We start from the raw sequence: 13,413 nt of genomic DNA on the forward strand, positions 1-13,413 counted from the left end.
TGTTTCATGCAATTCCACACAATACTGAACAAAGTTATAAAGAAATGATACTTTTAGTTGTAAATGAGGAGACATGGTGGCCACGCCTTTTTCGTGTTGTTGAAATCATCTACGGAAGATTCAACCGGTTGTCGGCTTGGCCACGAAGGTTCTTGAGAAGCGCGCATGCACTCTACCGCCAAATCTGGAACAGTTGGCGCGCCAGAAGAGTTAGTTCCCTTGTGAAACTCTTCGATGCGGGAGATAAGAGAAAAACCGGGCGAAGGAAGAAACTCCTTGCTGGAAAGCCTCTCCTGTTAATGTTGACTTGTACATAGTTTGTAGATGCTAGTTTGCCTCCGGTCAGTGTGATAGTCACATTATCTCCCATTCTTCCCAACAGTCGCCGTTGAACTTTTTTCTTTTCACGGAGAGACGCCAATCAACCTCACTGAACCGAGACGCGTACAAAAATGCATGCTCAGTTCTTTCAGGACATTGATTTGTGATAGACGGTTACTGGATGTGTTCCAAGAATCGCTATCACATCCATTTGGTCATTAACAAGGGAAGTTGTTTTTAAGATAAAGCGGTTCACTTGTTAATCACCTTTGGCGCTTGTGAACTGAGTGTTCCTGGAAGAAAAATCTTGTGAGCATGGCAACAGAAACGCTTTACCCACCCGGTGTGTTAGAACCGGGAGAAATACCCCCAGAGCTCCTGAATGGTTTGATGGGAAACGGAAATGGTGCAGAACATGTGGACGACGAACCAGTTGTTGATATCACAATTAACAATGTCGTGTGCAGCTTCAACACAAGGTGCCACTTGAACCTGAAGAGAATAGCTCTAGAAGGATGCCATGTTGAATACAAACAGGAGCAAGGCGTAAGTTCTCTTGACAAGGAGTTAATGGACCATTCATAGCACGGGAATAACTGAAAAAAGTGCATTTGGCATATGTTAGTATAAAACTGTTTCAGGTTGACATTATTATTATTTTTCTTTGATGCTAAATCATGTATTTAAACAGCAAATGTAATTGAACTTCATTACCATAATAATATTATTTAGATTATCAGTAAACTTAAATGAGTGATTATAAATGAGTGGATGAGTGAATATTGTAGTACTCCCTGTTAGGATCATTTACAGTCATGGCACCCTCGAAATTGTAAGGAAATGTTTGCTTATCCATTTGTCCTGATGTTTCAGATGTTGAATATGAAGTTGAGACGTCCATATACCACAGCTAGTATTTGGTCCTCAGGGAAGATCACATGCACGGGAGCAACCAGGTGCAGTGTTTCAAACAAACTTAGGTGTTAGAAATATTTGTCACGCTGGCTGATTTCTAAGCAACTGTCCAGGGATAATCTTCTCAGTCTTGGTATTGATTATCTACTGGTTATGTAATTACTAAGACAGTGTGTGAACTTGACCATTATTACAACAGCCCATTTCTGGTGTCCCCTGCTGTGAGATTGCTGGAATATTGCTAAAAGCGGCGTAAAACCGTACTCACTATTACAGTAGAAATCGGTCCCATAGTTCTTGCCAAACTAATCCGTGAAGGTTAGAATTGGTCTTCAGCATCCCATGCTTGCCGTAAGAGACAACTAACAGGATTGGATGGTCACGCATGTCATCATTTGAGTAGATTGTTGCTTATGATGGCAATCACTGGATTGTCTGATCCAGTCTTGATTATTTACAGACTGCCATCATAGAGCTGGAATATTTTCTTAGCGCATCGTTAAACAACAAACGACCACAATCTCAATGCTTGCCAAGTTGCTGAATAGTTAAGGTATCATAAGGGCAGTAGAAACTTGCCGTTTTTAAGGGTTTTGCTGTATGTATAAGGCCCAATGGACTAAAATTGTTAGTTGCTATTGCTGCAATTTGGAAATTTGAGGCACCAAAATATGATTACTAGATTTTTATGACTGGCTGATATGGTTTCAGTGAAGATGACTCACATCGAGCAGGGAGAAGGATTGCTCGGCGCCTTCAGAGGCTTGGCTTCAACGTACGCTTCACCAACTTTAGAGTAGTCAATGTACTGGGAACTTGCAGCCTACCATTTGGAATCAAAATTACAAACTTTTCTAAGGCTCACAGAGAAGAAGCAAGGTAGGTTTGAAGAAAGAATTCAACTTACCTAGATTGAGCTGCTATTGTGACACTCAACAACCTTGTTTATGGCATGTGTGGTTGGCATAAACCTTGCACATTTTTACCTTTTCTGAGAAACAGCTGTTATGAAGAGCATTGGCACTTGATGCCATATCAGTGTTAGAAGTTAAGGAGGTCCTAGGGTCCTTGAGGGTTGCTGTTGCAATATTACCATCTAGACACCCTGAATATATCATTTGCAACATTAGGGCTATGTCAAGGACCCCACACCTTCCAAGCAAAATTGAAGAACATTTATATGTATATGCATGTGTAAACATGTTGTCATTTCTTCAAATCTGCCAAGACCGCCTCCGTGGTCTAATGATAGAGCGTCCGCCCGGAGAGCGGAAGGTCCAGGGTTCGATTCCCAGCCGTGTCATACCAAAAGACGTTAAAAGATGGTACTTGTTGTTACCCTGTCTGGTGCTCAGCATTAAGGATCTAAAACAAGGACTGGTCGGCTCGGAGTCAGTATACTGTGTCTGAGTGGGGTATTCATGTTGAAATACGGCATGGTATCTCAGTGTGCTGGCACTATAAATCGGCATCAGTCCAGACTAGTACAAGCAGCCACACACACACACAAGTGCATGCACGTCGCTATATAAGTGCAATAATCTTGGACGCGACGTTAAACCCCATTTTACCTCACCTCAAATCTGCCAATCGACCCGTGAAGATCCGGGGTAGAATAGGTCTTCAGCAATCCATACTTGCTGTAAAAGGCGTCTATGCTATTGCAGAGTGTAGGTTACCCTTAGGAGTTCTTTTGACTGTTGCTTTTTATCCAGAACATATATGCCCTTAGGTCATTGTTTGAAATAAGCACCTGCCTGATCTGTGCTGGGCCCTTACTGTATTGGCCCTGATGACCTGCTGTACTTTTTATATCGATTGATTTGTCACAATAGCCTGCATTTTGTTTAACTGAGGAGAGTTTTGTCAGGGCCTGCATTTATTAAAGTCTTGTGGGTCCAGATGGCAAGCTGGCAAATGTTTTGTTCATTTCAAACTCTGTCTAAGGCACAGATGTTTTCATCAAAAGTAATCATTTATTCAAATAATAATTTTTGTCCAAAACAAGTTACATTGTATATTGTCATTTACGTACAATGGGTGCCACGCTGATTACCCGGGTTCGATTCTCCACATGGGTAAATGTGTGATGCCCATTTCTGGTGTTCCCCGCCGTGATATTGCTTGAATATTGCTTATAGCGGCATAAAACCCTACTCACTCACATAGAATGGGTATGGGTGACAGTTGTTTAAGATGTCACAATTTGCTGTGTGGAGTTACTTCCCTTAGGCGTGCCAGAAAGCAAAGATTATGGATGGGAATTCCAGATTTATCTTGATTATGTTTTTTGAATTGTCAGCACCATACGTAAAGTGGTAAATGTCTAAGACATTTGAGCTTTCCTCCCTCATGAAGCTTATGCGCCACGATATAACTGAAATAATGTTCAAAGCTACATTAAGAACCAAACACACTGTTTACATAGTTTTATAGTTGAATCAGTACTTGAGACTATATGTAATGAAATAAGTCTGCCATTTTCCTGAACTACTTATCAGTGGAATATTAGGAGCGTGTAAAATGCTTCATTGTTGACAAATGTGAAATCTATGTTTGATTGTGTTGTAGTTACGAGCCAGAGTTGCATCCAGGAGTGACTTACAGGATAAAGGATCCTAAAGCCACACTCAAAATCTTCTCCACAGGCAGTATTACAGTAACAGGTGGGTATTTTTTATAACCATAGTCTTGCAAGAGATGTCAAGTGAGCATATATCATGGCCTGTTTGTTGTGCGTCGTAAACATCCTCTCCACAAATGAAGCTGAAACTTGCTTGTTCCGACCAATGTTTACACCCCAATTGGTTCGAGGGGCGGTCGGGTAGCCCAGTGGTTAAAGCGTTCGCTCATCACGCCGGAGACCCGGGTTCGATTCCCGACATGGGTACATTGTGTGAAGCCCATTTCTGGTGTCCCCCGCCGTGATATTGCTGGAATATTGCTAAAAGCGGCGTAAAACCATATTCACTCACTCACTCACTCACTCACTCAAGGGGTTTCGAAGTCTTTTTTCAATGTGGCTGATACTGTGGCCAGCTGTGAGGGTTGGATCCCAGCTCATGGGATTTTAATTGACCACAATTACAATTATTGGTTGGTCTGAACCGTGTCTGTGTTACTCGGTTTAACAAGTTTTGTTCATATCACTGACCTGAGTCACTGTGAGCTTGCATCAGATATGGAGATGGCATGCCATGAAATAAACCTGATAAAGTTCAAGGTCACTTCCTGTTTTGCCGTTTGTTTCGTTCGGAATATGTGAGCTGTTAAAACCACTTTCATTGTGACAGGTTTGGTTAATAATAACATAAATATGATTTCATTCAGTATTTTCGTCAGCAATTTCAAATTAATCTCACTAAACATTCCTTTTTTCATACATCTGATCGTGACCTGCGTCTGAATACGGTATCTGAACTATAGTTAGAATTGGAATGAAATCAATCTCGCTGTCTTAATATGGCAGTAGTATTTCATTATAGGTGCTGTCATTGTGAAGACAAATTTCACCTCGAGTTTCTTTTTTCATTTGCATTCCAGCTCCATCAGTAGCAAACGTCCAATCAGCCATTGAGCACATCTACCCTCTCGTGGTGGAGCACAAGGCGGAGGAAACAGAGATTGACCGGGTCACCCTGCTCCGTGAGAAGCGATTCCTGGAAGGGAGCAACGCCATCGTGAGTGCTCGCAACAAGGGTCAGAGGTGCTTCACGACAGTCGAGTCAGAAGAAGACGAAGCCCTTGACACCAGTGATGACAGTTTTGACAGTGAAGAGAGTCAGGATTAACCTTGTTGCTGTATTCGTGGGTGGGTGGGTTTATTCGGTACAGCTTCCTTCACAGGAGCAAGAACACTGCTGCAGTCGACTCATGTTTCATATTCTGTGAGCAGCTGTTTAGAGTGGGTGCTATTGACACAGTATGCTAATCCCAAATAAGGGCACTAGCCGCAAGACAGACTGTTCCGTGGTATCTCAGACAAGGAGGCGTATGTTTTTTTCAGGTAATTGACAGTAACATGTGGATGTTACTTCAGACTTGTTGCCATGGTAACTGAACAACGACATATCTTTACTGATGTCTGTGCGGAGTATTAAGGACTCTTATTGTTGTCTAGTAAAGTGCTTGTGATGGGCTGCTTTGTGCTGGTATTTCATCATGTTTCATACTGTGGGCATCTTCCCGAGGCAAGGGCGTTAACTGTCCTTAAATGTCGGTCTGTCGAGTTTCTGCGCTTGATAGTGGTGCCACCAGTGGCTATTACAAGTTATGTCCCTTCTATGTCTCTCCTACTGACAAATCAGATTCCACCTCTCATATCACTTGCATTTGGTCTTAACAAAATGGCTGCGCCGTCAAGAAGACCTGATCGAAAATCAAGATCTTTATTGTAATTAAAAAGATCTTCATCAAATCACGTGAGCACCTTGGTTAAAAAAATCGATTGGCAAATACCTGTTGACACTGAGCTGGCAGTTCACATGCTTTGCAAATCCTGCAATCAACCGAAATCTGCACAGCAGTTGATGAACCAGATGTCATTTTTGTTACGCGATTTTGATTGGACTATGCATAGACTTGTTAGTCCAGCAGGAAGATAACTCCATAATTCCAGTCCAATTCGGCAAGGGTGAAAACTGGACTTTCAAAGTTAACTCCCTTGCCTCGGTAAGGTGACCTGTGGGTGATTGGACCAATCTCATTTAAATCAGATCTTAGTTCTCGTCATCGCTAAAGAAAGATCTGAGGACATCCCATTAAGGGTCACGTCAGAACGACCTTTCATCCAACCAAACAGAGCGTCGGTTACCAGATCATGAAAGTGACAGTCGGAATGTGATTTCTAATCATACAACCACGAAATATTTAACACGGGGTATTCCGAAAGACAGTTATGGGTTTTATGATTATATCCATACAATCTAGGCCATCTATAAGAAATTCCAGAATGTTCTTCTTTTCAGTTTAATTTTTTTTAATCGAGAATACCTCAAAATATGTTTCGAAGCATAGTCGCCAGTTTGAAACTAGTGTCGTAAGGCCAGAGAAAGCTGCCTTCTGATTGGCTAATGTCGATTTCTTGTCAGTCATTTCATTGGTTGGTCAAAATTCGCGAAAGGTCGTTCTGAAGTGACCCGTAATGGGATGTCCTCAGATCTTTGTTTAGCGGTAGCGAAAACTTAGATCTGATTTGAATGAGATTGGTGATTGGACTGACATGAAATAGGTCCAAATGAACTCATTATTATTTTCATCTTATGAACAGGTAATAACTGGTTTGCTGATCTTATTTCAGTTGTACCAGGCATTTCATTAAATACACAGTGTGTTGTTACACTCATGTGGTCATATTCATACCTGAGGAAAGTGGCGATGTGGAGTACGTGTGTTGTATCTGTTTGTCTGTTGGTGGCAATATTTCCATGATGACATGAAACAAGGACTTGTGTGTGTACATGGTGTAAATTGTGTGTCAGGATGTTGTCTTCACATCAGTCTGTGTCAGCAAGTGTGTACCTGGGGAAAAACATGGAGGGGATTACCAGATTACCAACTTACATTTAGTTTGCTCTCAATAGGGTAAAAGCATTTGTACTCTTGCTGTTTGATCAGTGATGTAACATTTATGAAAATGGGGTCCCAGACTTGATAGGATGTCTTACATGATTAGCGTTCAGGGTCATGGGCTTTTTGAAGCCTAAGAGAACATTTGTGCTGGTTTTTTTCAGGGATTCAACATATTAACTGTTTGTCTACATACCAAATCAAATACCACATTATTTCAACACCTCACATGTTGTAAGTATGCACAGTGTTTAAGCTGTTACCAAATTTCAAATTACAATGTGACGTTTGTAGATATCAACAGATATTGAACAAAGCGTAATTGAATGTATGATGTTTGATTAAACCTGAGGGTAAATGGTCTTAAACCTCCACCTTCTGACAAGATTATTCTACTTATTGCTGGTTCTTACTTGCACAAAAAAATTAAGATAATGTACCCATATAATTTCTTGAGAATTTCGTATGTTAATTATGATAAACTGGTGTTCATGATCGAGTTGATCTAGGGCCTATGATGAGTATTAAAAGCTTTGTGGTAGAACCAGACGTGCCTCCGTACCCATGGTCTGTCTGAGCATCAGAAAGACAGTGGCATGTCTGTAGGGTCAGTTCGAGGGCACAGACAAAGGGGAGGCCTCACGTCCATGCATTTCCAGAGGTTTCCATATCTTTCCATAACTGTTGTTAATCAGATGTACGATATATATATATATGTGTGTGAGAAGTATGTGGAGTTTGTCTGTACCACACAATTTGCAAGATGTTCGTACCGCTTTGTCTTGCACACAATAATTTGCTGTATTGGGTAACATTTTCTTGAACATACCTTTCATTGTTTGTCCTACCTTTATGCAAATTCTTGGTTTGAAAAATGTCGTTGCATTTATCATCTTTGATTAAGGCTTAAAAAAATTTAAAAGAATTGGTTCTCGGGCAATGGCTTTTGAAAATATAGTATGGGCGGGCCATGGATGTTGTTTTTTGTGCTTGTTCAAACTAGTATGTAACCAAATCAACAGTTGTGTACCATCAACCTTGGAACAAACAAGCGTAAAAACTCCTATTGCTGCCATGACCATAACAGGAGATGTGCAGTAAAGCAGTGCGCATGTAAAGGGAAGTAACTGTGTGCTATAGTGGATCACATTATTTTTAAGTATCAGGATTTTTAATTTTTGTTTAATATGGGAATAAAAACAAAACATGCGGCAGACTTTATGATGATGGGGCGGTGCCTGAGAACCAAGACTGTTATTTTTTTTAGCCTAAAGTTCAATGTTTAAGTTTTGTATTTTGTAGTTGGTTAAAATTCTCTTGTTAATATATGTATGGCACTAAAGTCAAGCATGGCTCGTGCATGTTATGCATGTGATTATCAACATTTCAGACGTGTAACCAGATATTGCACTGGTTCATGCTTGTGTCAAATTTTTGTTAAATGAATGGCATTGACTAAAGTGAATCTCACATTTTGCATCTACGTAAGGCAATAATTCCTCCATTGTTACAAAAGCATTTATCAATATTTTGTAGCAGCCCATTTGTAGATTTCACATCACAGCGCTCTCCGTTCGTGTTGGCGAGATGGTCTCTGACGTGAGGAGTATATTGTACCATCTGGATATTGTGTTTCTCTTTCTGTTTTTGTGTTTTTTGTTTCCTCATTTGAACATTATTACATGGTGGCCATGGATACAGGACAATCAGGATACAATGCCAGGGTCCTTGGAGACTTTAACACTAACCCAGTGAGGGCGCCATGTTGATACACCTCGCATCTGTGTCAGTTCAGGGTGATTTGGAGGCTTCGTGTTGTGTATCATGATGCGAGTCCTTGAGGGCACCATAGCCGCGTAAAATCACCTCCCACAATGTTGGTTACGATGGATTTGGAGGCTTTGTGTCATGTCATGATGCGAGTCCTTGAGGGCACCATAGCCGCATTACTCACCTCCCACAATGTTGGTTACGATGGATTTGGAGGCTTTGTGTTATGTCATGATGCGAGTCCTTGAGGGCACCATAGCCACGTTACTCACCTCCCACAATGTTGGTTACGATGGATTTGGAGGCTTTGTGTTATGTTACCGGTATGATGCGAGTCCTTGAGGGCACCATAGCCGCGTTTCTCACCTCCCACAATGTTGGTTACGATGGATTTGGAGGCTTTGTGTTGTGTATCACCATCAGTGTACTACTACAGAACAAGTGCTATCATATACAGTTTGAATGTTATGAATACAATGCCACGGTTTTTCACAAATTTGTTATCAAAATATTGTGACAAATAAATTGTTTCAAAGGACATTGTTGTTTTTGTATGTTTGAAGACTCGTCATGAGTTTGTGGTGCCTTGACGAGGCAAGAAACATGATTTATTCTGTTTCAGCAATATTCCACCTTTGTGACAAGAAGAATAGGCTTCATACACTGTGGGGGGCGGTCGGCTAGCCTAGTGGTTAAAGCGTTCACTCGTCACGCCGAAGACCCGGGTTCGATTCCCGTCATGGGTACAATGTGTGAAGCCCATTTCTGGTGTCCCCCGCCGTGATATTACTGGAATGTTGCTAAAAGCGGTGTAAAACCATACTCACTCACTAACTCATACACTGCGGTCATGTATGGCAATCAAACCTGAGTCTTCAGTGGAATGGGGTGGTGGGGTAGCCTAGTGGTTTAGACGGTTGCTCGTCACACGGAAGACCCCACATGGGTGCAATCTGTGAAGCCCATTTCTGGCGATATTGCCGAAATATGGCTAAAAGTGGCATAAAACCATACTCACTCATCAGTGGGATGAGCAAACACACTAAACACCATGCTACACACAACTCCGTCACAGCAGCCGAGACATAAATCACAAGAAGTACCTGGCCTGATTTATCTGATTTATCATGGTCATAGTTTAGTTTTAAAGTATACTAAAATTTGCATTTTCTGTTCGCCGGTGAAATTTGGTACGTTTTAATTGGTTGGTTTGTTGTTTAACGCCACTCTCAGCAATATTACAGCTATATGACGGCGGTCTGTAAATAATTGAGTCTGGACCAGACAATCCAGTGTTTAACATCATGAGCATCGATCCACGCAATTGGGATCAATGACATGCATCAACCAAGTCAGCGAGCCTGACCACCCGATCCCGTTAGTCGCTTTTTACGGCAAGCATGGGTTGCTGAAGACCTATTCTACCCCGGAATCTTCAATGGTCGGTACTTCTTAAGGGAAGGGCCAAATATGGATTCGATGCCTATCTGAGACCACTGAATTCCTGACAGCTTCCAGAACTGTTTCTAGACATTTGACAGTGAGTCGGACTGTGACACTGACCTACATTCTAGGGCCTGCTGCTGCCACTTGCTTCACTTCTTATTTGCCTTTGGTGATTCTGAACTTGAAACTGGGTTTCCATATAATTTAATTACACTTTAAACTTGTGTGGTCATTTACTGATTTCACACACTCCTAAAGATCCAGGTTAGAATAGGTCTTCAGCAACCCATGCTTGCATAAACATGATAAAAGGGGACTGCTTGTTGAAAGAGGCGACTAATGGGATCCGGTGGTCAGGCTCACTGACTTGGTTGATGCATATCATTGTATCCCAAAAGCTTAGATCGATGCTCATGATATGAATCACTGGATTGTCTGGTAGAAACTTGTATATTTATAGACCGCCATCATATAGCTGGAATATTGCTGAGTGGTGTTAAACAACAAACAAACAAGCTGATATCCCAATTTAGTTCTGTAAGAACTGATTTCTGGGTTAACCTTTGCGTTTAAATTTGGAAACAATTGGCAGTCACAAATCTACTGGAACTGAAATAAGACACCAAGTTTGGGCTAGTGTAACTGTAAACTCAGTATTCAGCACAGACTGATACTCCTTCAAGTAATGTTAAATCCAGGACCTCAACTTTTCTTGTCCTGGTCATGTAACAACAGGCACAGTTGATATTCACTGTTTGGACTGCCTTGGCTTACAAAGGGATTCGTCCATAAAGGACTAACAGTGTATTAAACACATGATCTTATTCTTCAGTCACAGTTGTGGTCTTGGGCTGGAGACCCGTGTAGATTCCAGGGTAGAATAGGTCTTCAGCGACCCATGCTTGCCATAAAAGGTGACTGCTTGTCGTAAAATGTGAGTAACAGAATTGGGTGGTCAGACTCGCGGACTTGGTTGATATATGTCATCGATCCCAATTGCGTGGATTGATGCTCATGATATTAATCACTGGACTGTCTGGTCCAGACTCGATTATATACAGACCGCCGTCATACAGCTGGAATATTGCTGAGTGTGGCGTTAAACAACAAAACAACCATCATTGGCTGTGACAGGTAACTCGGGTAGGGTGTGTCCTGATTAGGACCCGGGTAGTCATGTGATACTTGTAACAATAAAAATCCAGGGTTCTATAAGTCGTTAATATTCACATTTCTTTGGACTCATCCCAGCCCTACTGTGGTCTGCTACTTACTAATGTTGGCATCTAGAACAGTTTACACAGTGGTGCCTTCCTGGCCAATGTCTTACTGCAGAGACTGAGTCATCCCATCTGCCCTAGGCAAGAGAGTTAACTGACTATGAAAGTCCAGTTTCCACCCTTGCCAAACTAGGCTGGAATCATGGAGTTCTATTTTGGCTGGACTACATGGGTCTCCAGCCCAATCACTTTGTAAGCCAAGGCAGTCCAAACAGTGAATTTCAACTGTGCCTGTTGTTACATGGGTCTATGCATAGTCCAATCAAAATCGCTTCACGAAAATAACATCCAATTGTAAACTGCTGGGAAGATTTCGGTCAAATTCAGGATTTGCAAAGCATGTGTACCGTCAACTTAGCATCAACAGATATTTCAAAATCTTTTCATGTTTTTAATCAAGGTGATTTGATGATTTGATTTGATTTGATTTGATTTTGAATATCGATCAGATCGTATTGACTGGGTGCCGCCATTTTGTTTAAAGCAAATGCAAGAGATATGAAAGGTGGAATCTGATTGGTCAGTAGGAGTGACTTAGAAAGGACATAACTCGTAATAGCCACTGGATCGAACCCAGTGTTGTGTTGTTCGGCAAGGGTGGAAACTGGACTTTTCCAGTCAGTTAATTCCCTTGCCTCAGGAAGACGGAGTAGTCCAGACTGGTACAGATACATTAGATACAGATACAATATCCAGACCATCATGATCACCAGACAGTCGATGATAGTGATGAACATGACAAAGTATCTGAATCTATATGTTGAAAATAAATTCAGATTCAGGACAAACGATTTTGAGATTTAATTCAGATTGTGAAATTTATTACATTTCTTGAAGTTTTTATATCAAGACACATCCTGCCACATGCTGACAGAATACACAACACGTCTGATGACCTTTCAGCATGCTCAATAGTCAGTACATTGTGAAACAAGGTTCCTTCATTCTATGTGATCAATGATGATCTGAATGAGACTCAACGTCCAAGCTCAATGTGTACTTTGATGATGAACAGATATGAAAAATGTGTTCTAATCTTCTGCACGCTTCGCAGGTGGACCGCATGGCTGTAACATACGCTCCATTATGTTGAACCGCACACGGGCTCGAGCTTCATTTTCCGCTAAGGCAAAGTAATTGAGAGTGTCGTGATGGCCGAGATAGGAAGCGTAACTGTCTCTGTGCTGGTTGGTCATCCATTCCCACTTGTTGGTGTCGGCGTGGCCGGTGCCGATATACTTGGACTGCAAGTGTTCTAGTTGGCTGTGGATGTTGTAACGGTCACCCATGTTTCACGGCTGGAGACTCCTGCAAAGAAACAGACAAGTTTCACTAATTCATTACAAGCCATAATACAAAAACATTTTTTTAAGATTAGTCTTTAACATTAGACTTATGACCACCTCCGTGGTCTTGTGGTAGGGTGTCCGCCCAAAGCGGAAGCGCCGGGGGGTGATCTCTAGCTACGTCATACCAAAAGACGTTAAAAGATGCTACTTTTGAAACCCTGTCTTGTGCTTGCCATCAAGGGCTAAAACAAGGACTGGTCGGCTTGGTGTCAGTATGCATTGTCTGAGTGGGGTATTCATGTTAAATTGAGGCATGGTATGTCAGTGGGTTAGCACCATAAAATTGGCATCAGTCTGACTAGTACAAGCAGCCAAACACACACACGTGCATGCATGTCGCTATACAAGTGCAGTAATCTTGAACGTGACGTTAAACCCCATTTCACCTCACTTCACCCCACCGGAGGACTTACTGGTGTAAACTTTATTTCAGTGGTCCTCAGACCGAGTCTGTAGATACTGTGGAGACTAGGTGTTATTATGAAACAAAAGCTTAAATTCTGGAAAACCTGTTTAGTACTTCCAATCGCTTCTGAAAAGTATCAGCTCTACCACAAAACATTGATTAAACAGGTGTTCAGTTAAGACATTGTTTGTGTTTTCTATAACAACACATGAGTAGTCACAACATAACACACCAATCTGTATTGTAAATAGTAGGGCTGGGACGAGTCCAAATTTACTACCCAGGTACCTACCACACTATTACCCGACCCTACCCGTTTTACGTCTCAAGACTTTGGTGTAAAATGTCCGAATTGGAA

At 41.6% G+C, this 13,413-nt stretch overlaps 2 protein-coding genes across 2 annotated transcripts; one reads left to right on the forward strand and one right to left on the reverse strand.

Annotated features, from left to right (window-relative positions):
* The first annotated feature begins 230 nt into the window (after positions 1-230).
* On the forward strand, positions 231-6,043 carry LOC124146281 (TATA box-binding protein-like 1). Its single transcript, XM_046516509.2, has 5 exons — positions 231-867; positions 1,195-1,277; positions 1,948-2,115; positions 3,808-3,902; positions 4,780-6,043. Exons 1-5 carry the CDS (start codon positions 637-639, stop codon positions 5,025-5,027), a joined length of 825 nt encoding a protein of 274 aa, XP_046372465.1. The 5' UTR covers positions 231-636; the 3' UTR covers positions 5,028-6,043.
* Positions 6,044-12,099: 6,056 nt separating this feature from the next.
* LOC124146283 (splicing factor 3B subunit 5) lies at positions 12,100-12,606 on the reverse strand. Its single transcript, XM_046516510.2, has one exon. The coding sequence runs from the start codon at positions 12,587-12,589 to the stop codon at positions 12,332-12,334; it is 258 nt and encodes an 85-aa protein (XP_046372466.1). The 5' UTR covers positions 12,590-12,606; the 3' UTR covers positions 12,100-12,331.
* Positions 12,607-13,413: the final 807 nt, after the last annotated feature.

Source organism: Haliotis rufescens, unplaced genomic scaffold, assembly GCF_023055435.1.
Source record: "Haliotis rufescens isolate VD_foot unplaced genomic scaffold, xgHalRufe1.0.p SCAF_2, whole genome shotgun sequence".
Lineage (NCBI taxonomy): Eukaryota > Metazoa > Mollusca > Gastropoda > Lepetellida > Haliotidae > Haliotis > Haliotis rufescens.